General features: G+C 47.4%; 2 protein-coding genes across 5 annotated transcripts in view; one reads left to right on the forward strand and one right to left on the reverse strand.

The window, feature by feature from the left end:
• KCTD20 (potassium channel tetramerization domain containing 20) overlaps window positions 1-2,645 on the reverse strand; it is a 43,378-nt gene extending 40,733 nt beyond the window's left edge. For 2 of the 4 annotated variants that reach the window (XM_075122046.1, XM_048826451.2), the window contains exon 1: window positions 2,583-2,645. The gene's annotated coding sequence lies outside the window, so the exon portion shown is untranslated. The remainder of the gene's footprint in view (window positions 1-2,582) is intronic. The other 2 variants (XM_048826457.2, XM_075122047.1) reach the window with 2 other exon arrangements.
• Window positions 2,646-8,406: 5,761 nt separating this feature from the next.
• On the forward strand, window positions 8,407-24,617 carry ETV7 (ETS variant transcription factor 7). The gene is made up of 8 exons (XM_048826460.2): window positions 8,407-8,484; window positions 14,998-15,130; window positions 16,121-16,285; window positions 19,598-19,720; window positions 20,386-20,598; window positions 21,480-21,622; window positions 21,771-21,871; window positions 22,961-24,617. Exons 1-8 carry the CDS (start codon window positions 8,479-8,481, stop codon window positions 23,076-23,078), a joined length of 1,002 nt encoding a protein of 333 aa, XP_048682417.1. The 5' UTR covers window positions 8,407-8,478; the 3' UTR covers window positions 23,079-24,617.
• The last annotated feature ends 946 nt before the right edge of the window (window positions 24,618-25,563 follow it).

Consider the following 25,563-nt stretch of genomic DNA (forward strand, 5'->3'; position numbering starts at 1 on the left):
GTATCCCTAACACCCTTTGGAAAAATCCCACCCACTGATATAAGGCCAGTGTGTAAAAAGGGGCAGTAGTAAGGAAGTACTAATAAAAATGTGACAGACACTTCTGGGTGGCTCAAGGAGAGGTCAAATGATAAACAAGTCCTAGCATGCCCCCAAACTGTCTATGCTAGTAGAATATAAACCACCACCCCAATAAAAGAAACATACAGTTGTTGTTTTTGATGAGCTATGGCAGACTGCATCTAACCAACAAAAATGTTATGTTGTATCAATCACAAAGTGACAACAGACATAAAAGCTGTTGGCAGTGAAGCCCTTTTCTCAGATGCTTACCAGCAAGGCAAGACTGATCACGTCAAAGAGAAGAGACAGCAGATATGGCAAGAAAGCCAGGTAAGAATTCATTTACAAACAGATCAGATGAAATAAAACTGCTTCTCAATCCTTTTCCCTACACATACATGCAGGCCAGGTAGTGGGGGGTAGCACAATGCATAAACCAGTAAAAGGGTATGAAGTTAGGACCACAGTCTTTGGAGTGCAAAACAAAGTAAAGAGTTATCTCCATTCTCTTCGACTCCATCTACACTACACATTTAGCCATTTTGAGAATTACTTTTAAAGTGGTTCCTACTAACATGGTGGATTAGGTATACATTTAAACAGTTTGAGACCGGTATCCCTTGCTCCCCTCCTCAGAGACCGGTTTCAATGGATTAAAAAAATAAAAATCCACAGTTATATACCAACCACACTGTCCAACACAACTGTGTCTGCTAAAATCAGTTTCTGAACATGACTGAACTTGTAGCAGACAGGGATTTGGGCCCTTTTGAGTCCCACATGGACAAATCCCTGTAACCTCTTGGAGCCAATGAAGTCAATGGGGCTCCACACAGGTGCAGACACCCGCCTGTACAGAACACCTCACAAGGTAAGAGGCCTTAGAAATATCTATGCTATGATTTCCCACATATAAATATAACAGTATTGTATACCTCAACCCACGCAAAAATATTTCAGAACTATTAGCAGGGGCAGGGTTGGAAGAAAATGAAAACATATTTTCCAAAGATAATTTTAATACACAAAACAAGGAGTTATCTATCCATAAATCTACATCAGTTTAGCAAAGCTAGCGCACACCTCTGCATGGATTCTTATTTTTGTTTAAGCACATTTTATTTCAGGTCAGTTTAAACCTGTTCCTAACTGATTTAAGATCTATTGAAACAGACCTGACTGATTTAATGCAAAATAACCGTGAAATAAGCTATACTTGTTTGAAGTGCCTTTATACTGATAAAACTGCATCCACACTAGGTTGCACTGAATAATTATTACTATTGTAAGGATAACATCCCTAATTGAAGTAAAAAGAACAGGAGGACTTGTGGCACCTTAGAGACTAACAAATTTATTTGAGCATAAGCTTTCGTGGGCAACAGCTCACTTCATCCCTGGTACAGAAACTGCACGTAAACCTGCCCTCAATAGGTTTAAAAATCACACCTCCAGTTAAACCACTGCAACTCTGTGCATAGACAGTAAATCCAAATTTAAACACTAAATAATTGACTGCTTTGCACCTTGTGTAGTTATTTACATCTCTGCCAAGTGAGAATAAAACAACACCAGTGCAAGTACAGAATCGTGATTCAGTACCATTTTGCACCCCTTGCAAAAGAGTAAATGATACACAATTTGACACCCCCAAGCCTTCATAGTGAGGAGGCAGCCGCAGCCCCTAGCACCCCCAGAGACCCCCCTCAAAGTGTGTGTGTGTGGGGGGACAGTCCTAGCTCCTAGTTCCTACAGAGACTACTCCCCAGAGTGGGGGGCAGCCCCTAGCACTGCCAGATACTCCTAATAGAGTGGGGGGCAGCCCCTAGCACCCCCAGATACTCCTATTAGAGTGGGGGGCAGCCCCTAGCACCCCCAGATACTCCCATCAGAGTGTGTGTGGGGGGGGGCAGTCCTAGCTCCTTACTCCTACAGAGACTGCTCCCCAGAGTAGGGAGCAGCCCCTAGCACTGCCAAATACTCCTATTATAGTGGGGAGCAGCCCCTAGTATCCCCAGATACTCTTGTCAGAGTGGGGGGGGGCAGCCCCAGCCCCTAGCACCCCCAGAGACCCCCCCTCACAGTGTGTGTGGGGGGCAGTCCTAGCTCCTACAGTGACTACTCCCCAGAGTGGGGGGCAGCTCCTAGCACCCCCAGATACTCCCGTCAGAGTGGGGGGGCAGCTCCTAGCACCCCCAGATACTCCCCTCAGAGTGGGGGGGCAGCCCCTAGCACCCCCAGAGACCCCCCCTCACAGTGTGTGTGGGGGGCAGTCCTAGCTCCTACAGTGACTACTCCCCAGAGTGGGGGGCAGCTCCTAGCACCCCCAGATACTCCCGTCAGAGTGGGGGGGCAGCCCCTAGCACCCCCAGAGACTCCCCTCACAGTGTGTGTGGGGGGGCAGTCCTAGCTCCCCCAGATACTCCCCTCAGAATTGGGGGGCAGCCGCAGCCGCAGCCCCCCAGGGACCTCTCCTCAGAGTGGGGGGACAGAGCTCCCCACCCCCCTCGCTCTCTCACCTCCTCTCCACCGCGGGCCGCTCCAGTCCGGCGTCCAGCGTCACCGCCCCCAAACCACGCCCCCTCCTCAACGTGATTGGCTCACTGGATTGACACCGATAGCCAATCAGATCCGAGAAAGAAGAGGGCGGTGGCCGGGCTCTCTGGTGGGGCGGGGGGAGTGACAGGGGGCATGGCCCTGGTGACCCAATGGGAAGTGACGTGGGGGATATCCCTGGTGCCCCAAGGGGGAGTGATGGGGGGGGGGGGGCGGTTGTCCTTGGTAGTCCAATATGGGGAATGATGGGGAGGGGGATGTCCCTGGTGCCCCAAGGGGGAGTGATGTGGGGGGAGGGTTGTCCTTGGTAGTCCAATATGGGGAATATGGGGGCGGGGGGAATGTGCCTGGTACCCCAAGGGGGAGTCACGGGGAGGGTTGTCCCTGGTGCCCCAAGGGTGGAGTGACGGGGGGATGTCCCTGGTACCCCAAGGGTGGAGTGATGTGGGGGATGTCCCTGGTATCCAAAGATTAGGGAGTGATTATTGGGGAATTTCCCTAGAAGGAACTCAGCGAGGAGGGGCATGGGGGGGTGGAGTGGCCTTGTCTCACACAGAGGAGGGTTTATTCCTTGGGACTGGGAAATGTTCCTGGCCCCGAGGGGCAAATGTAGCACTGTTGATGCCTGTTAATTATACCTTTGCAGGTGCCTCTGACAGGATTATGTTCCATGCAGGCAACATGAGCCAACTGCCTTCACAATTCTATTGTTTAACCTGTGCTCACCCCCCTTCCAGGTCACCTTACCCTTCTTCCTCAGCCAGCTCTTCCCTCTAGGAGCAGCAGCCAAGAGGAACTGTGCCAGAAGCTGGCCCTTCAGCTGGCTCGTATTGGGGATGCTGTTGATCGCAGGATTGTCAGAGAGTTTAGGCAGCATGCTGAGCAAGAGGAGAATGTTGAGCAGGTAGAGAGAGAGAAGGGGGGACAGGCCTTTGTGCTCTGTATGCAAGTATTGTCTGAATTAAACCGCAAACTCCTTTGAGCGGAGACCGTATGTTCCTGGTCATGCTTGTGAAGCAGCACGTGCGTTCATTGAACAGCGCTCTGTAAATACGGTGTCACATCCATGGACACATCCCAGCAGCAGGAGGGAGAGGAATTTGCCATTTTTCTTAAAAACACCTTGAGGCCCAGCTTGGCAGTCCTCCCTCCTGAGATTGGCTCCTACTGAAGCCACGAGGTTGCAGGATTAGGCCCCTGATGTTTTCTGGTTACAGGCAGAAGGTGTGATAATTCTCACAGTTGCATTCCCAGCCTGTTGTTTAATACCTTGGCATGTATGTTTTCACAGGGCCTACACATGGGAGAACCAAGAGACGTCAGAGAGGGGACAGCACACTTTATTTTGTTCTTGCTTAGAAAGTTTCATGAAGTTTTGCATTATTTCTCACTACATTTCCAGTGGGATGTATATAACGAAGCGATCCCTTAGCTTAGACTGTACTGATGTGTTGGTCACTGACCTCACGTGATGCGGTTGGACAGATCAAATGGAACCTCTATGACCATTTTGATTATTCACAACATTCCTTTGGGATGCACATTAATGAGCCTGATCCTGCAAACATGTAAGCATTTTAGTAATTTTACTCACCTAGGACTTATTGAATTTAGGGGACTAGGCACACGAGTAAAGTTACTCACTTGTATAAATATTTACTGGATTGGGCCTATATTTAGTTAAAAAGCAAATTCTGTAAATTGTATTACTTGTAGCCAGTCACCTTCCACCACACCTTATACCACTCCTGAAAAATGAATGGTGAAGGCAGTAATACACAGCGTATAGACTTCCTTATCAATCATTTGTCAAGAGATCTGGATGCCAGTGCACAAACACACACGTTGTTGCCTACCTATATATACACATGGAAAGAAAAGTGACCTACTTGTTAAAGGTGTTGAGTAACTTCTACTTCCATTGGCTTTTTGGGGGGATTTGCAGGTGCTCAGCACATCTGAAAATCAGGCCACTTTTATTTAGATGCCTAGATATGAAGTTGGGGGCCTGTCTTTGGCACCCAGCTTGGAAAATGTTGGCTATGAATGTTAATTTGAACTTCTTAATTAGTTACATATCCAGGAAGCTTCAGTCTCTGGTTATGTGGCGATATATTCTGCGTAGCAGCTACTTTGATGTTTAAAGCTATGATCACACTAAAGCAGCAGAAAGAATGCTGTAGTATGTTGCAGCTGTTGTGGTAACAAATGTGTTCATGACGCGAAGCTGTCGGTTTGAGATGGTGCTTTTCATCATGCAGGGTCTATTACCTAAACCCGCCAACATGGTACAGATCAATGCTAATTTCTAAAAGTAGCTCTTGAGTCAAGAAGTGTAATATTTGAAATTATTGCCTGTGTGTGGCATTCCTTCCTGTGGTAACAGAGCATTAGCTTGAATCTACATGGGAGAATCCACGAGGTAACAAAGATGGCAGAATAGAAGAATTACAGATTGTGTCATAAGATTATTTGAATGTCTACTTGGATCATAAGTGGTGTTCTTTGTTCTATGCTGGGGTGCTTTATGGTTGTTTCTATGATTAAAAAGTTCAGGTTTAAAGTATAGAGAAAAGTTTCTAACCCCATTTTCTTTGAGCTCGTTTATGCAAGATTTGAAAAATAAACATTTACCACTTGCAATTAGTGTTTCATGTTTCTTTTGTTAATGAAGTCAAATGCGAACCTGCCCCCGAATGTGGTTCGGGTGTGTCACCCCACATTGGCTGAAGCCATGTTAGTCAAAGCCAGAGAAGGGATGGGGGTGTTGTCGAAGCACAACAGAACAGTAGCCATGCCTGCATACATCATCTTTTGGCACAGGCTTTGAGGAGTTGTCCCTAAGGAGGTGCTGGGCCCTGCGGGGAAGGTGTTGGCAATAGGAAGACAGAAACTGGCCTGCAAGGAGCTGACTCACTGGCTGAGTACGTCTTCACTACCAACGTTAAAGCATTGCCACTGTGTAGTCATGGCTCCAGCACTAGGAGAAAACTTGTTAAAAAACACAAAAAAACCACCATGAGGGGTGTAGCTCCCAGTGCTAGTGCGCTGTCTACTCTGCCACTTTACAGCACTGAAACATGCATCGCTCAAGGGTGTGTTTTTTCACACCCCTGTGTGAGAAAGTTTCAGTGCTGTAAAGTGGCAGTGTAGCCAAGGCCTTTATTTCTGAATGGGTTAGGCTAAAATTTAACTGGGATTGGATCCACCAAAATCTCACTGTCCCCTCCAAAACTTCATGGTCTTCCCCTTCCCAGGGGAGAAGTTGAGCCCATTTACGAGACAAGAAGATTAGGATCTGCTTTTATAGCAACCACTTAAGGGGAGATGCTCACTGCTAGTGGGCTGTCACAGAAAGGAAAGAGGATTCAAAAAACAAGAAGCAAGGGAAGATTTTTCTGCTGTCAGCCACATACCCATAAGTCAATTGTTTAAAAAAAAAATCACACCACCTATGCCCCTTCTGTGAAGACTTGTGCCTTTCAGGGGCATAATTTCAGGAAAATTTGGAGAGGAAGAGATAGGGAGGGGCAAAGTTGTGTTAACGTTATATGTGATTTTATTATATCCTGCAAAGTCAGGGGGAGGAGGAGCAAAAAAGGGAGCATATTGACCTATGACACTGGGGGGGAAAAACATGGTTGGGGGCACCTGCCCCCTTTGCCCTATAGCAAATGGCACCCCTCGCGTCTCTCACTTCAGATCTATATTTACTTGTGAAGAACTGCTGCAATGCCCACCAAGGGGATCTGCTACTGAGATCAGCTTCCCTTTTACCGCATTTAAGTTGACCCTCTTTCTGTTTCAGATTTGCTCTTGTCTCTTTTTACTACCTCCTAGGACCCCTACCACAGAGTATTGTTAAGCCAAGGCCTTCTGCCATTATACCAGTTCCCCCCCGCCTCCCCACTGGCTGTGAGGTTTTGGGCTACTCATTTAGGCAACAAGTTTTAGGACTGGCCCCTGATTTCGGGTGCCAAAGCCCTACATTCAGAAGAAGTCAATGGGGATTTTAGGTACTTAGCATCTCTGAAAATGAGGCCCAAGGTCTCAGGTTGGGCACCTCAAAAAACAGAGGCACCCAAAGACAACTGGCTACTTCTGGACATGGTGACCCTCATCTTCCCCTCTGTCAAATGGGGGTAATAAGTATTATTTACCTGCCTCACAGTGTTTTATGAGGATTAACCACTTAATGATGGAGGGCTGGCTTAGCTAGTTCTGGGTAAGGTGAGTGAAAAAGGTCTGAGGGAATCCCAACAAATGGTTGTACAGTGCTTTGAAAACACAAGTTGAGATGCTCAGGGAATCAATCAACAGACCAGATTAACACAGAACTCTCTCAACCTGGTAAATAAAGGGAGATTCTTTTATACAGATTCATTGTTCATTGCATGTTAGACATTGAGAGACATTCTGACCCCCCCCATCTTGGACTTTATGGTAGTTACTGAGCTGTGTAATATGGCTACTTGGAACATCACAAGAGCGGTCACTAGAAATCAGATCCTTCTCATTTAGCTGAAGTGATAAGGGCCAGCACTTCTAGAGAAAGGTCAGAGTTCTTTCTCTGCTGTCTGGAGGATTTTGTGATAAGCCCCTTCCACCTGAAGGAAAGGGGAATCTCAATTAGCTTCTAGCCCCAGGGGGTCTACAACAGTTGTCTAGTTCTGATGCTATCCAGTAGAAGACAGTGGAGGACACACACGAACCAGCTATTTCTTGTTTGTATTATCTTGGCACCTAGGAGCTTCAGATGTGGACCAGGACCCCATTGTACTAGGTGCTGTATAAACAGTAGAGACAGTTACTTACACACCCCCTTTGTAAATCAAAGCTGGTCCTCAAGAAGCTAGGATTCACTGCCTTTCAATTTCACATGGAACTAACCAACCTCATTACCTAGGATTTCAGAGCACCCCCATACTGCACAGCAGGGGCCTTCAGAGCTACGCTGAGGGGAACTAAGATTCCCTGCTGCTAAAATAGAGCCTGCAAGCCCCTACCACTTATGCTAAAGGAGGCTCCTGGGTAGGTGTCAGCAGTATAGGCACTATGAAGCACTTCTGCTTTAATCCTGTAGGGGGCAGCACCACCACCAACTCGTTGCAGTAGGAAAGGCAAACTTTGCAGGAAGCTATAAGAGGCTATGTGGGCTGGGTGCTGAAAGATAGGCAAGGCTCGTTCCTGGTATGATTAAGGTACCCTGTATGTACCCTGGCAGGTGGTCGCCATCACGTGCCCCACAAATTTACAACCCACTTACGGATGGGGTTAGAGGAGTGACGGGGGCTGTAAAACACCCCCCTGCCTCCGGCTGTCAAAACCCTCCAGCCCAGAAGCGCCTGCTGCCTCTTGCCCTGGGAGGGCAGTTCCCTGGCACCGGGCAGCTTGGCTGGTGCCCACCCTGCAGTGCTTAATGAGTAATGAAAGAGGTGGGGGGGGGGGTCAAGCGATCAGGGGTGCCAGGGCTAGGAACTGCCAAGCCTCGAGGGGCCGGGGCTAGGGACTGCCAGGGTTTGGCACAAGCCCTGCCGCCCTGATCCCACCGCCCTCCACCCAGCGCGGCGCCCCCAGGTCTTTGCAGGGCTGGCGGGGGCCAGGGCGGCATGCTGGGGGGGCGGGCGCCGCTGTTGCCCCGGAGCTGAGCGCCTGGTTCTCTCAGATCCGGTTTGTTTCGTTTTCGTTTCCCGGAAGGATCCGAGCCGCGGCCACACACGGCTGTGTCTGCGCTCGCGGGCGGGGGACCGGGCAGCCCGGGGCGGAGGGAAAGGGATCGCTGCGGGGGGGAGCCTGCTCGGGGAGCAGCGGGAGCGGAGCCCCCCGGGGCCGGAGCTGCACCTTCCACCTCCACCTGGAATGCAGGTAAGAGCTGAGCCACATCGCTGCTGCACCAGCCACCCACCCTGCAGCCTTCCTCCCCTCTGTCCCCCCAAGCACCCTCCCCGGCTTCCTTCCCGACCCCATCCCCTCAAACAGCCCTGCAAACTCACCCCCCTGCCCAGCAATCTTCCCCCCCTTCAAACACTTCCAGCAACCTTCCTCATACACCCACACATCCCGCGCTATAGGTCTCTGCCCCCTCAGTATAGCTCCCCCCCGTCAAATCCCCAAGCTCTCCTAGCCCCCCTACTCTGCCCCTTTCACCCCCCCCCCCCGCCAGACACTAGCAAGCTTGTGAGGCTTCAGATCTCCTTGAAACATTCTGATCCTCCTTGCTTTGTGTAAGCCTGTAATTAACGAACACTGGAATTCCCCTTCCTTCCTTCCTTTGGGACAGTTCATAAGGGGAAGGAGGCAAAGCGGGCTAGATCATGCTTCAGTATATAGAGCGTGGACCAATACACTAGCATTTTGCAGAGAAGACTAATTTTTTTTTTGATACCTCCCGCATAATTTTACAATTTTAACCTTTAAAGGAGGTCACCTTAACTTAGAGCTGCTGGAATACTCTAGGATTTAGGTTTTGTTTCCAGGTAAGTTTTATGAAGTTTTTAAGTCTGCAGCAAGCCTCCATAGATCCCCTCCCTCCCCCAAAGAGAACCCATGAGAACTAAGGAAATGAAATAGCCTCAAACACTCTAAAAAGGAGAAAATAAATGGGACAATAATTAAGGCTGCTTTTCTGGTCTACCAAGAATACCTGCAAACTGGCAGAATTTTGACCACCTGGATTTTTTTTCTTTTCTAAAGGGTAAATCTAACTGCAATAGAGTTGAGCTAGGGGAGAGAAAAACCCAAAGTTGGAAAGTGTCTTTCCAGAAGAGAAACACATAATTTACCCTGCTAACCTCTTTCACTTTTATTTTTCCTGTAGCCTGTTGCTTAGAATGAATCTGAAACATGCCTCATGTTGCTGTAAAAAGTGTTAAAAAGTTCATGCTGGATTGTTTCCTAGTAAATTAAGTTTAAAAAACCCAAACAGATACAATACTACCGCTAATAAAGCTAACTAGACCTGCTGAAAGAAGAAGTGCAGAGATTTTGGAAAGATCTAACTAATCATTAAACCAGTTTCGGAAGGCTTTCTTCCTGGTTTGGACACAGTTAATACTAGACATTAAAGACATTGTCCACATGAAGTAGGAGACTTCCTAGTTTCATAATACACAACCACTCCATAAATGGAAATAGTGCATCTCCTACTGCAGTTATAAATTGTTGCTCAAATGTAATGACATGGCTACCTTGGGATGTTATGAAGACCAGGAGAGATCATAGAAGATTAGGATTGGAAGAGACCTCAGGAGGTCATTTAGTCCAACCCCCTGCTCAAAGCAGGAACACCACCCACTAAATCATCCCAGCCAGGGCTTTGTCAAACTGTGCCTTAAAAACTTCTAAGGATGGAGATTCCACCACCTCCCTAGGCAACCCATTCCAGTGCTTCACCACCTTTGAATATCCAACCTAGACCACTGCAACTTGAGACCATTAGTCCTTGTTCTGTCATCTGCCACCACTGAGAACAGCTGAACTCCATCCTCACTGGAACCCCCCCCTTCAGGTAGTTGAAGGCTGCTATCAAATCCCCCCTCTCTTCTGAAGACTAAACAAGCCCAATTCCCTCAGCCTCTCCTCATAAGTCATGTGCTCAGGCCCCCGATCATTTTTGTTGCCCTCTGTTGGCCTGTCTCTAATTTGTCCACATCCCTTCTGTAGTGGGGGGCCCAAAACTGGATGCAGAACTCCAGATGTGGCCCCACCAGTGCCAAATAGAGGGGAATAATCACTTCCCTCGATCTGCTGGCAATGCTCCTGCTAATGTAGCCCAATATGCTCTTAGCTTTCTTGGCAACAAGGGCACACTGCTGACTCATATCCAGCTTCTCGTCCACTGGAACCCCTAGGTCCTTTTCTGCAGAACTGCTGCTTAGCCAGTTGGTCCCCAGCCTGTAGCGGTGCATGGGATTCTTCTGTCCTAAGTGCAGGACTTTACACTTGTCCTTGCTGAACCTCAGATTTCTTTTGGCCCAATCCTCCAATTTGCCTAGATTACTCTGGACCCTATCCCTACCCTCCAGCATATCTACTTCTCCCCCCAGCTTAGTGTTATCTGCAAACTTGCTGATGATGCAATCCATCCCATCATCCAAATCATTAACAAACATGTTGAACAAAACCAGCACCAGGACTGACTCCTGGGGCACTCTGCTTGACACCAGCTGCCAACTAGACATCGAGCAGTTGATCACTACCCATTGAGCCCCACAATCTAGTGAGCTTTCTATCCACCATCTAATCCATTCGTCCAATCCATACTTTTTTAACTTGTTGGCAAGAATACTGTGGAAGACCGTATCAAAAGCTTTGCTAAAATCAAGTTATATCACGTTCACTGCTTTCCCCCATATCCACAGAGCCAGTTATCTCATCAGAGAAGGCAATCAGGTTGGTCAGGCATGACTTGCCCTTGGTGAATCCATGTTGACTGTTTCTGATCACCGTTCTCTCTTCCAAGTGCTTCATTTCCTTGAGGACCTGCTCCATAATTTTTCCAGGCACTGAGGTGAGGCTGATCTGTCCATAGTTCCCTGGGTTCTCCTTCTTCCCTTTTTTAAAGATGGGCACTATATTTGCCTTTTTCCAATTGTCTGGGACCTCCCTCGATTGACACGAGTTTTCAAAGATAATGGTCAATGGCTCTGCAGTCACATCAGCCAACTCCCTCAGCACCCTCAGATGCATTAGATCTGGACCCATGGACTTGTGCATGTCCAGTTTTTCTAAATAGTCCTTAACCTGTTCTTTCATCACTGAGGGCTGCTCACCTCCTTCCCATACTGTGTTGCCCCGGACAGTAGTGTGGGAGCTGAACTTGTCTGCGAATACGGAGGCAAAAAAAACATTGAGTACTTCAGCTTTTTCCACATCTGTCATTAGGTTGCCTCTCCCATTCATTAAGGGTCCCACACTTTCCCTGACTTTCTTGTTGCTAACATACCTGTAGAAAGCCTTCTTGTTACCCTTCACATCCCTTGCTAGCTGCAATTCCAGTTGTGTTTTGGCCTTCCTGATTACACCCCTGCATGCTGGAGCAATATTGGTTATACTCCTCCCTAGTCATCTGTCCAAGTTTGGACTTCTTGTAAGCTAGCTTCCTTTTTGTGTTCAAGCTCACTGGAGTCTTCTCTGATAAGCCAAGCTGGTCACCTGCCATTTTTGCTATTCTTTCTGCACAATGGGATGGTTTGTTCCTGCACCCTCAATAAGGCTTCTTTAAAATACAGCCAGCTTTCCTGGACTCCTTTCCCGCTCATTCGCCTCCCAGGGGATCCTGCCCACCAGTTTCCTAAGGGAGTCAACATCTGCTTTTCTGAAGTCCAGGGTCCGTATTTTGCTATTCTCCTTTCTTCCTTTTTTGAGGATTCTGAACTCAACCATCTCATGGTCACGGCTGCCAAGGTTGCCACCCACTTCTACTTCCCCTACCAATTCTTCCCTGTTGGTAAGCAGCAGGTCAAGAGGAGAATGGCCCTGTACATGTAGATTAGAATATTCACATTGCCAGTAGCCCCTCCCACGAATGCTCCATTCATTCTGGCTGAGACCAGGTTCACATCTTTGGCCTCAACTAGAGTGAGGCATATGGATTGTGTGAAGGAACCGTATGCGGCTGAGGATCTTTGCTTTAAAGTCTGAATGTTCCTTGGTGGCTTGGAAAGGCGAGAAAAGTGTATGCCTTGATTTGGAGCTACACAATTTGATTGTCTTCACACCTAATTTTTGGAGGTGCTGAGCACCCACAACTCCAAATGAAGCCACTGGGAACTGCAAGGGTGTGGCACCTCCACCAATCAGGCCCAAGCTGGGCTCCCAGAAATTAAGGTGCCCAGAATCAGTGGCTGGTTTAGAAAATTTGGCTAAACCTTTTTTCAGGGTGGGTAGTAAAGTTCCCAGGGAGTGAAATCTTTTCCAGTGTAAAGTCAGCTCAGCGATTGGTTAGAACCACATTACTGGGATTTAGAGGGGGAGGGGGAAGACTACTTCCTTGCACATTTCACAGTATAAATTGGATTGGATGCAGAACACTGCTGATTCTTGCTAACATAGCATTATAGAAGTGTAGGGCTGGAAGGGACCTCTTGAGGTCAAGTAATCCAGCCCCCTGTGCTGAGTCAGGACCAGGTATACCTAGAACATCCCTGACAGGTGCTGGATTCCACAACCCCCTTGGAAGTCTATTCCAGTGCTTAATTATCCTTATAGTTAGAAAAAGTGTTCCCTAATAGAGAACCTAACCTTGCTGCAGAATAAGCCCATTACTCCTCATGCTACTTTCTATGGACATGGAGAACAACTGATCAGTCCTCTTAACAGTCTTCAAATAGGTGAAGACCTGTTATCAGGTTCCCCTCTGCCCCTCCTTTTCTCAAGGCCAAAGATGCTCAATAACCTTTTCTCATAGGTCAAGTTTCCTAAACCTCTGGACCCTCTCCAATTTGTCCACATCTTGAAGTGTGGCACCCAGAACTGGACATAATATTCCAGCTGAGATCTCACCAGTGCCAAACAGAGCAGGACAATTACCTCCACTGTCTTACATACGCCATAACACACCTGAGAAGGGTATCAGCCTTTATTGTCACTGTACCACATTTTTGACTTGTATTCAATTTGTGATCCCCTGTAACCTAGCTGGTCATCCCCAATTTTGGGATTGTGCATTTGATTTTCCCTTCCTAAGTGGAGTACTTTGCACTTGAATTTCATATGGTTGATTTCAGACTGGTTCCCCAGTTTGTCAAGATTGCTTTGAACTCTAATCCTCTCCTCTAAAGGGTCAGCAACGCCTCCCAGCTCGGTGTCATCTGCAGATTATTTTATGCACACTCTAGACTCCATTATCCAAGTCATTAATTAATGACCAGTAGACCAGGACAAACCCCTGCAGTGCCCCACTGAGAGTAGTTATCAGGTCCCTCCAGTTTGACAGCAAACCACTATCTAGAGTATGGTCTTTCAACCAGTTTTGCACCCACTTTAAAATAAGTTCATCTAGATGACATTTCCCCTAGTTTGCTTATGAAGATGCCATGTGAGACTGTCAAAAGCATTACTAAAGATCAGGATCTCAGGTCTACAGCTTTGCCCCTATCCACTAGGCTAATAAAACATGTTCTGGATTAACATGAGTGACAGACTGGGTTTGGGATGGTATTTCCCCCAAGAGCAAACTGGCAGGGACCTTCTGCATGCCCCCCTCCACTTTCAACACTGAACAAGGATTATTCGTTAGAATCGGGTGTGTATACCCCATATAATCAATTCCCAGTGAATATAGAGGGCACTCCAATAGCAGATGGATGGTCTTGGAGTGATGGTGTTAATCTGGATTTGTGGAGAATAGGGTTTAATTCCAGGCTCTGCCACAGCCCCCCTGTGGGACCTTGGGGAAAGTCAGTCAGTGGGAGTTGGTGCCACTTTTGAGGATCTGGGCCTTAGTCTGGCAGTGTGTGAGTTCCCCCATCTAAGTGGGGGTAGCCCTACCTCAGTGGATGTTGGAAGGATAAACCCATTAAAGAATGTGAGGTGCTTGAACACTATGGTAATTGGGGCCATAGGAGGATAGGAGCTGCCATTTATGTTGAAGTCGATGAGGGAGGTAGAGGGAATACAAATATATGGCTGCCATCACCGTGGTATCCTGAGCATCTCAGTGTCACTAACACAATTAATCTTCAAACACCCCAGTGTGGTAGGGAAATACTAGCTCTGGGTTTTTTTGAGGCACAAGGTAGATTAAGTGACCTGCTTAAAATCTCTCAAGCTGCCTGCTGTGGGGCTAGGAATTGAATTTGGGCCGGCACCCTATCCACGAGACCATCTTTCCTAGATGTAGGCACAAAGATATAGCTCCTTTCATCCCACAGATCAATTCCTCCATCTCTGGAGTGTGAACATGGTGTGCTTGAGAAGAATTAGAGAGCCAATGTTAAAGTTTAGGGAGAAGTTAGGGAAAGGGTGCAATTGCCCAAGTGACTTTCGGTCAGTACATCAGGGTTAAAAGTCCTTCCCTAGGTTGCCCTTGCAGCAAGCGAGGGGGAATCTGACCACCAGACAGTTAGCACTTCTGCTGTGTGTTCTTGGATGTAAGATGGCACTTCCAGGAACACAGCACTGATTCAGGCCTGACTCAGAGGAGAGTACCCTAAACTGAATCAGCACTGGTTCCTGCAGTGGATTTTCCCTGATGGTGTCCCCTCACCTACCAACCAGACTCAAATTTGCTGAGCTTTTGAGGATACCTGCGTTAAACAGAATAATGCTACTGTTTGAGACTGCTTAAACAAACAACCCCATGCTTGGACACAGCAGTGGGGTACTTACAGCTGCGGCTGTTCTTTTTCAGTTGATGTGTTAACCTCTCTCCCCCAGGGTGAAGTGACCGTCAGTTCTTCTGGGAGCCCTGTAACAGCAGCTTCCTTACCACTGCCATCACAGTCCAGGTGTGCAGCCTTCTCGCAGCCAATCAGTGAAGGCGAAATCTTCAAATTACCAGGCAGGCTCAGTGAGTAGATGGTGCCTTGTTTAATGGCCTACAAATTAACGTTACTGAGGAGGTATTTTATAAAGCACGGTGCAAAAGCAAAAGCCCACTAGCCTAATTTGACTTCTGGATCTTCATTACTGTACTGAAGACCTCTACCACTGGAGCTAAAGGAGTAACTCCATTAACAAATAGCACTAGTAGGTGGTTATGCTCCAGCTGACCAGTCACCAGAAGGGGGAATAGTACACACTGTGCTCATGTTGGTTTCACAAACATTAATTACCTTAGAAGTGGTTAAGTCATCTTCATTTCACAAATGGGGAAACTGAGGCAAGAACAGTGAAGTGACTTTTCCCAAGAAAGTCAGTTCCTGCTGCCTTGATTTCCTTCCTCACACCCCTACATCTTGGGCCTCCCCAGGATCCAGGCTTGCAAACTCCATGTTACCTTTTACATGCCTGAGTATGGGGACAAAGGGGAGTAACACTGACCAGAGGGTGACATGAACTCTGAGGTAGGCACCCTTTCTTACAGTCTGTACAGAACCTAGCATAATGGGACCAGGATCTCAGCTGGAGCTATAGGTTCAATGGTCATGTAAATAAGTTGGGCTAATGCCAGTCCCTGCTCTCACTGGGGTGTGAGGATGCAATAATAGCTGTCGAGTGCTTTGGGATGAGATGGTACTAGTTATGCTCAGAGGCTGGGAGTTTCAAACAGGCCTAAGAATTAGGCACACAACTCCTGTTGTAACTGTACACATAACTCTAGTCCTCTGAGAATCCCAGCCAGTGATGTTTGGAGTAAGTGGATGATACCAGAGCCAAACTTTACATGTCAACCTCATCTGTATTGTATTTTCTTTCTCAGGGGTTTTGTTCTGATTTATTGTAATCAGAAAGTGGTTCCTTTAGAATGGAAGTTTGATGCTGAACAAGACCAGTGTCCCATCCCACCCCTGTTCTAGACTGGGGCTTTATTTCAGAGATTGTTCTGGCTTGGTTTCAGGAATCCAGCCCTCACTGTGGAGCAAGGACGATGTGATTCACTGGCTAAGATGGGCCGAGAAAGAATATTCACTCCGGCAAACGGATGAAAACAAGTTTGAACTGAACGGAAAAGCCCTTTGCATTCTCACCAAGGAGGATTTCAGATACAGGGCTCCTAGTTCAGGTCAGAGGAAACAATAGTATTTTGTAATGACGCTGCTGTACAATGCAGTCCACAGGATAGGGCACTGGGTTGGGATTCTGGAAAAACCTCGCTTCAGTTCACCCCTCTGCCACTGACCTGCTGCGTGACCCAGGGCAAGTCATTTCCCCACTCACCTGTTGTCTGATGAGACCGTCAAGCCTTCAGGGGAGGGATAATCTCACAATGTCTGTACAGCACCTAGTACCATGGCACCCATCTCTATTTGGGGCCTCTTGGGAATGCAGGTAAGGACAGTAACAAAGTATCAAAATCCTGCCCGGTCTTTTTTGGATGCCCTGAGGAAAGGGGTGGGAGGGGGGGAGCATCCCTACCATGCCTTCCTCACCCATCTATCTAGGGTACAACTAGGCAGGGTTACAGGAATTGCCAAATTAGATTAGACCAGTGGTCTATATAGTCCAGTTTTCTGCCTCTGGCAGCGTCCCATATGGAATGCTTCAGAGACAGGTGCAAGAACATTGCAGTGGGGAACCTGCCTATGGAGAAGGTTTCTTCCTGAGTCATCTGTAGAGATTGGCATATGCCCTGACGTAAGAGAGATATATACCCTCATGCTATCTAAAATAACTCCGGATGTTCTCATTCATACGAATGTCCAGTCCTGTTTTGAACCCTGCCTTATGTTCTCACACACTGTCAAGCTGTCCTGCAGTGGCTTAAGAGCAGGAGTACCAAGGGCAGACTGTTAAGAACCAGGCCCCCCAACCCGGTTTTGAATTCAAGAGTTAGATTTCACCAGCCAGTCAAGTGTAAACACCACATGTGCTAAAACAGCCTCAACATGGACTGACAGACAGTCCCCTTGGTTTTGCCCATCTTCTTTTGCCACCCAGGTAGGCATACCTTTGCAATAGATGATTCCTTACACCAAGGATCGCAGCAGTATTCAGATTACTAAGCGGCTGGATCTCTACTGTATTTTCTCTCAGGGGTTTTGTTTGGATTTATTGTAATGTTAAGTGGTTCCTTTAGCATGGAGTACAGTAGAGATCCAGCCACTTTCCCCAGGTCAATGGCACTTCAGAACTCACAGCAAAGACCATGCTTGCACCCAGTCCTAGAATAAACTATCTAAAGACTTATTAACTAGGAAAAGGAAGCAAGAGTTATTTACAAGGTAAAGCAGGTGAACATACACACAAATGAGTTCCAATCTTAAGATCCTAAAGGTAATAGAAGCTTCTATAATAAGCAAGCTCAATGTGTCCTTTAAGGCTCTTGTTTAGGTCTGGAAAATGTTGCCCCTTATACAGTGTTCAAGCAGCATAGAAATCATTTCCTCCTAGTTAGGGGTTTTTATTTCCTCCTCCCTTGTGCTCTGAGCTGCAAACTCAGCTGAGGGAGGAATTCACGTGCATGACTCATCTTCATGGGGGTGGGCAGGGGAAGAGTAAACAAAAGTCTTTTGTCCTCTTTAATGTTCCACTCTAGTTCATCTGGCGTTGCTGGGCCTTCCTTAGGGCTTGTCTGCACTGATGCTTTACAGCAACTTTCTCACTCGGGGTGGGAAAAACACCCCCCTGAGTGCAGCAAGCTTCAGCGCTGGTAGCTACGCCCCTGGTTTTTGTCTTTTGTTTTTTTAAGCGCACCGGGAGAGCTCTCTCCCAGTGCTGTGCCATGGCCACACAAGCCACATTAAAGCACTACCCTGGCTTTATGGACCAGGACAGTCCTGCCCTTATGGACCAGGACATAATCTGTTGGAGACCAGCATTTTACACTAGTTAATGTCCCTCTCCAGTCTGATTTACAGAGATGTACAATACAAACGCTTGAATATTACCTTACCCTATGGGATACAGAGGTTATAAGTGAAATGAATGCATGCAGCAACTCACAAGCATCCCATAAACACATTTTTTATAATGTAATACCTATTTTAAATAATGCTAACACACGGGTGAGTCAGAAAAATACACAGCTGAACTCAGTCAGTGTTTAGTTGGGAAATGGGGACTTTGCATGAGCTGACACCTGGTCTGCCAGCATCACTCAGGCCATACATAGTTCCCCTGAAGGTTCAATTAGGTATGGTAAGTTTCCTTTACTGAACTGCTGTGTAAAGTTGTAATGCACTGTTAACAGGTGCTGTGTTCAACCCCAGAGGTGAAAGTAAGCCGGTACACCCCAGTATGGCACACCGTACTGGGGCAGCCTGGCTTCCCCAGGGGGCAGTTTAAAGGGCCTGGGGCTCCCAGAAGTGGCTGGAGCCCCAGGCCCTTTAAATTGCCTCCAGAGCCCCGCTGCTGGAGCCCTGAGTTAGTGGCTGCGGCTCTCCGGCGGCTATTTAAAGGGCCCGGGGCTCCCCTGCTTCTACCACCCCAGGTCTTTAAATAGCCGCCGGAGCCCCACCGCCGCTACTCCAGGACTCCAGCGGCGAATAATTTAATGCCTGTTAGGTATTAGGAAGAGGAGGAGGGGGGGGGCACTTACCTTACAGGGTGGGCTGGGGCTGGCTCTGACCCCCTCAGCCCTGCCCCTTCCAGGGGCCAGAGCTGGCCCCAGCATACTGGTAAGTCATTGGACTTACTTTCACCCCTGGTTCCCTGCAGTTTCAGGGGAGGGGGAAGTGACCCTTTGTAATTTGTCTGTTAAAAGTTTGAGGTCCTTTGGGGTGCAAGGTGCTATGTAAGCATGGGATACTCCTGTCAAGAAACACACAAGCATGGAGGGAACAGGTGGTGGACTGCTTGAATTCTGCTACTGCACATGGAGAAGCCTCCATAATTATTGGCCTTACGGTAGCACCAAAGGCTTACACCCAGCTCAGAGCCGGTGTGCCTAGTGCATTGTACCTGCACATAGTAAGAGACGGTCCCTGCCCCAAAGAGATTACAGTGTAATGAAACAGGACTGACAAAGGCATCAGCCCCATTTTGCAGATGGGGAACTAAGGCAGAGAGTCAGCAGGTGACTTGTCCAAGGACACTGCCTAGAAGATCTGAGACTATGGTGAAATTCTGTGCCCTTTGTTTGACCTCCTGTGTAACATGATATGCTAGTAGCCCCTTCTGGCCTTAAAAATCTATGCATTTATGGAATCTGAGTCCCAGTCTAGTGCCTTATCTACAAGACACTTTCACAAGAGTCCTGCAAACCATGATGGACTGGGCAGCAGTTAGAGATCACATGACAGCGGAGGATGTGTGTTAGCTTTCCATGTCCATTTCACTGCGCAGGGTACCCCTGGCCCAGGCAGACTGCTGTGATTAAACACATTTCAGACTCTACTAATCCAGATGCACCCAATTGTCTTTCCTTTCCCCACAGGTGATGTTTTGTATGAGTTACTCCAGTACATTAAGACCCAGAGAAGAGCCCTGGTGTGCAGCCCTTTATTTAATTCACCCTTTAGGGAGGCAAAACACATGCAGATCCAGAGCCATCCGGAAGGTACCGTGTCTCTTTAGGAGCCTTCAGCGGGTGTGGGAGGTGGGGGTGGGGTTAGTTAAGGAAACAAGCCTGTCAGCGCTCTTTTTTACATTTCTGTCTGAGGGAGGCAAGGCCTAGTGGGCTGAGCACAGGAGTGGGGCCAGGGAGTCCCCAGTTCTAATCCCAGCTCTGACAGACTGCAGTCTTCAGCAAGTCACTGGGGGGTGACAGTTTCAGCCATGGCCTCTAATTCTGAATTGCCTCAGGTTTTGGAAGCCCAGCTTTTAGATGCCTTATGTGAAGTTTTGTCCTAGCCTGATCGGACATTCTTCACCTTCCCTTCCTGGCTTCCTCCACTGACTCACTATCTACCCTCCTCCTAGCCAGTGGCTCCCTACCACCACCTCAATGCCCTTTCAGTTCCCTGCTGCTTCCTTCTGCAACAGTTCCCCTCCCTTAGGATGTCCCAATAGACTCCATTCTCCACTTGCATGCAGTGATATCAGCATTACACTAGCATCAGTGACAGGAGAACCTTGTCCATCATCCACCTGGAGCAGACACGGGGCATGGACTTTGGCCAGAGTCCATCCTAGCCAGTCTGTGCTCTGTGTCATACTGGTAAATTGTTCTCATAGGGTCTTCCTGGAAATACTGTAACAAGGATGCACTGGATTTCCTTGCAGGTGTGAACTGTGAGTTAGAAGTTTCCCCAGCTGCGGTCCCTTCATTGTCAACGAGCTGCCTGAGCCATGTAGGACAGCCCAAGTCTCTTAAAGCTTCCTGTAGAGTGGAGCCACTTAACCTCTCTCATCACAGCCCAGAAGTCAGCTACAGGGCAGAGATCATCTGTTCTTTTCCCAATACATCGCCAGCCCCAGTCGATGGAAAAATTGCAGGTGAGTATTAATTTTTAAAGCCTCATGCCAGTGTCAGACAGGTCAGACTGGCCCTCAGGCAGTGAAAGCCACGCTGCCTGAAAAATGAAACTCCTGGAGATGTAAACAAGTTTCCACCCAACAAGGGGCACACAAGAGGTTTCACTGGGAAATCTAGGTCTATGCTTCCAAACTCAGTGGCACGTCTGGCCCTGAAGCATCTTTGTCTACCGTTGAACATCTGCAAAATATGCCTTGGTGTCCAGTGAAAGCAGCCAAATTAGAGCTGCCAGGACGACTTGAGGCTATCGCCATTACCGTATACAGTTAGAGACAGGTCCTGTTAGGTGTCCTTGCGCACAGAGCATGACATTCAGTCTAAAAACCTTTGTCATACTAAAGACAAAAACAAAAGAAGGATCTCTTGGAGAGATCAGTGTGTGGGGCTCATTTGCCTCATGCTGCCCTACTCGGAGACCAGAAGTGACAGCCGTATTTATCCAGTGCCAGAACCTCTGGTTTTAAGACCATGAGCCTTTACTGCCAGCATTAAAAGAACCAGTTCTGTTAGCCAAGTTAGCAGGTTCAAGCTCTGTACGTGACCCAGCCACCACTGGAAAGGGACAGAGTGGTGCACAGCGTGTGGGGGTTATACAGTCTCCCTGGCTGGGGAGGCTTGTCCCATGCTTCTGAGTTCCAGAGCAGTGAGTCTGTGCCTCAGTTTCCCTATCTGTAAAATGTGGATAATAACTACCACCTTTGTCAAATGCTTTGAGATTATTAAAAAAGGACTATATAAGAGGGGGGTATTATTAATAAACACAGTCTGCTGATTGGCTTTAGATTGTGTGGACACTTCCTAGCTTAAAACGGTCAATGTTTTCTTCTCTGTTAACACACAGACTGCAGGTTACTCTGGGATTATGTCTATCAGCTCCTCTCTGACAGCCGGTACGAGCCATACATCAAATGGGAAGATAAAGAAGCCAAGATTTTCCGGGTTGTTGATCCTAATGGTCTTGCCAGGCTCTGGGGAAATCATAAGGCAAGTCTGGCTGAGAAGAAGTTGGTCATTCCTTAACTCTCAAGTACCAGGTCTTACCTGTCTCCATTTTAAAGGGGAAGTGCCTCACCTCCTTTTAGAGCCTGATCCTCTGGGGTGCTTTGCACTGAAATGCCTTTTATTCTTACAGAACCGGGTGAACATGACTTATGAGAAGATGTCGAGAGCTTTAAGACATTACTACAAACTCAACATCATCAAAAAGGAACCGGGACAGAAGCTGTTATTTAGGTCGGGGGGTTCAAGCTTTTTCTTTCTGAGCCCCCCCAACATGCTATAAAAACCTCCAAGGCCCACCAGTGCCATGACTGGTTTTCTGCAGATAAGAGCCAGGACCAGCCTTAGGGGGTAGCAAGCAGGGCAACTGCCCAGGGCCCCACGGGGCCTGCAAAAGTTACATTCCTGAGGCTTTGGCTTCAGCCCCATGTAGTGGGGGTTTGGCTTTCTACCCTGAGCCCTAGTAAGTCTAAGGCTGGCCCTGCTTGGTGGACTCTCTGAAACCTCCTTGTGGTCCCCCATGGGGCCCCAGACCCCTGGTTGAGAACCACCGATTTAGGGGACATAAGTCAGACAGCTAAAATGACCCTGTAAAGAGAGATGTTACCAGTGAATGGGAAAATGGCTTAGCTGCCTTCATTCTGAGAGACGAAGCAGTGCTCAGTGCATTAGGTCTAAAGCTTCCCCAAAAACGTTAGAGCCAAATTCTCATCTCAGTTGCACTGGACAGGCATCAGTGTAATTACTCTGGAGTAAATGGGATTGCTCTAGATTGACACTGCTGTTAACTGAAATCAGAACCTGGCCAAAGTCTGACTTCCACCCTTATGCACACCCAGTTCCCACTAAAGCTGCCCACATGTTTCCAAGAGCAGAAGTTGGCCTTCAGCTTGAGTTAAACACAGGGGGTGGTTTTGGTTTCGCAAAGCTTCAGCTGTGAGCTTTTTTCTGCAAAGCCAAAAATCTAGGTCCTGTTTTGCCCAAAACACAGGAAGTTGAAGGGCTGGGCTCAGAGGTTCTGATTTTGATCCCTAGACTAGTCTCATGGCCCAATCCTGCCAGAGGCTGAGCTCCCTCAACTCCTGGTGAAGAGATGAGGGCAATGAGCATCTTGCAGAATCAGGCACCAGGTAAGGTGCCCAGCATCTTCTGAGAGCTTCTCCATGCCCTGATCTCCAAGGGTCTGATCCAGAGCCCACTGAATTCACCACAAAGACTCCCATTGACTTCAGTGGGCTCTGGATCAGGCCCCTCGAGCTCATTGGGAATTTTGGCTGCCCCCCATCCAGTGATGTCAATTCCAAAAAGTGTTTTTTATTCCAGATTTCTGAAGAGTCACGGAGAGATACTACATGACAAATCAAACAAACTAGAGCAGCTGGAGCGTGAAGAGCAGGAAGGACTGGATTTTAAGGAGGACATGCTGGAGGTCTCACCCTAGGAAGTCTGCAGCATGGGTCTAATGTGGGACCGTGCTGTGCTATAGACAAGCTTTGATGCCACTGAAGAAATCAGGATGCCTTGTGCCCCGACACAAGAGGCCAACTTTTTCTGACTGGGCTGCAAGTTAAGGGCTTCAATACATATTCTAGTCAAAGACTACACCATCCAGGGACCATTAGCAGCAAGGGTCATGCACAGAAATGGTTCTCCAGGCCTGTGTAACCTGAGATCAATCTGTGGGCTGGCCTTTGGCTTGGTTGTTCTCTTCATAGGTACTCTGTTTTATTTTTAAATGATCAAATTTGGTACCTTATGGACAATGCTCATTCTTTGAGTTTCAAAATGGCTCGGTTTCTTGAGGGCCCTCAAATCAACAGGACCTCCTTGTTCAGCAAAGCACTATAAGCAAACGCTTGAGTGCTTTCATTAATAGGGATGATCTTAAGTGCTTGCCTGAATCAAGATCTTTGTCCCTGATGCGGCAACAGACTGGCATGCATATCTAACTTTAAGCGTGCCATAGTCCCATTGACTTCACTAAAGCTTCTCACATGCTTAAAGTTGGACGGGCATACCTTGCCGACTCAGGGCTCAAGTGAAGATTTGTGTAGACTGAAGGGGTTCATTAAGCTGCATATTTAATTAATTTCATTATTAATACTACATTATTAGCAGGCCATGAAGCAATGTGACAATACAGGAATGAATAGAAACACTTGAGAATTACAGATCGGCTAGCTGTTTCACTGACATAAGTGAGAAGAATCAGGCTTGATAACTGCAGGAGGATTCAGAGCCACATGCTGCAAAAGCTGAGGGGGTATTTGGAACTGGGGTTTTGATCTGGCACATTAAAGAAGTGGGCCAGCCATAAATTTCAGATTTGGACCAGAACTTCCCAAATGTTGGGGGATTGGAATCTGAGTTTTTGGTTTGTTGTTTCTCTTAAAATAATGGACCAGATCCTCACCTGCTGTAAATTAATTGCCATAGGTCCAGTGGCGTGATGCTGATTTATGCTACCTGAGCATTTGGCCCAAAGTGTTTTTACACAGTCTGGCAGCAAGAGAGATGTTCTCATGTTATCAAGTATCAGAGAGGTAGCAGTGTTAGTCTGGATCTGTAAAAGCAGCAAAGAATCCTGTGGCATCTTGTAGACTAACAGATGTATTGGAGCATAAGCTTTCGTGGGTGAATACCCACTTCTTCAGATGCATGCATTCTTCAGAAGCATGTTCTCATGTTAGACGTCCATGCAATTAACTCCAACATTACCCTGCAGTCTTTGTGACCGAGACTCTGCGTTAAGAGCCTGGAAGTGAAATTGACTAATCTGATCCCAGTGTCCAAGATGAGTCATATGCAGAACCTAAACAAACAGCAAAAGCCAATTTAGGTTTTACAAGTTCATTCCTTTTTAATAATCTCAGGTGGGATTAGTAACACAGGTGTGTGCGGTTTTTAAGAGGACTTAATCTGACAATAGCCATTTATATTTTTAGATTTCTTATTTAGGGAATAAAAACCAATGATTGTCTTGCTTCTCTCCATTTATTGGTGGTGACTGAATGGTGAGAGACTGACCAATCTGCAGACTTTGCTGAGTAAACTGAGAACAGGTACAGGAGAGGCAATGACCATTTGCTGCCCCTGCCAACATCTCCACTCCAGAGGGTCTATCCGTGTTTTTAAACTAAAAGTCAGTGTACAAAATAAGGTGAAATCAATGGGATCCTTGCCCTGGATTTCAGTAGCATTAAGATTAGGCACTACATAATACAGGATCATAGAAATGTAGGGCTGGAAGGGACCTCAAGAGGTCATGTAGTTCAGCCCCCTGCCCTGATGCAGGACCAAGTAAACCCAGACAGGTGTTTAACTGGTTTTTAAACAGCCACCAGTGGTGGAGATTCCACCACCTCCCTAGGTAACCGGTTCAGTGCTGAAGTATCCTCATAGAAATCATTAGAAAGCTTTTCCCAATCTCCCTTACTGAAGGAATTGGTGTATTTTGCTTGTCCTACCCTTGGTGGACATTGAGAACAATTTATCACGGTCCTCTTTACAAGAGCCCTTTAAATACTTGAAGGCTACCAGGTTCTCCCCCCACTTCCTCTTCTCTACATGCCCAGTTCTTTCAACCTTTCCTCACAGGTCATGTTTTCTAAACCTCTGATCATCTTTGTTGCTCTCCAGGACACTGTTCCACCTTTAGGAGAGGGTACGTGGCCTAGTGGTTAAAGGAAAGACTCTGAAAGTCAGCATTGCTGGGTTCAGTTCCTGGCTCTGCCACAGACTCCATGTGACCCTAGGCAAGACTCAGTTTCCCCATGTGTAATATGGGGCTAGTAAAACCCATCTCACAGGAGTATGGTGAGGATCCTGCAAACACCTATGCATGTGAATAACTTTATGCATGCATGCAGCATTGAACTCAATGTGCCAATAGACATATGCTGATTTACACTAGCTGGGGATGTGAC

The sequence above is a fragment of the Caretta caretta genome, chromosome 21 (assembly GCF_965140235.1).
Source record: "Caretta caretta isolate rCarCar2 chromosome 21, rCarCar1.hap1, whole genome shotgun sequence".
Lineage (NCBI taxonomy): Eukaryota > Metazoa > Chordata > Testudines > Cheloniidae > Caretta > Caretta caretta.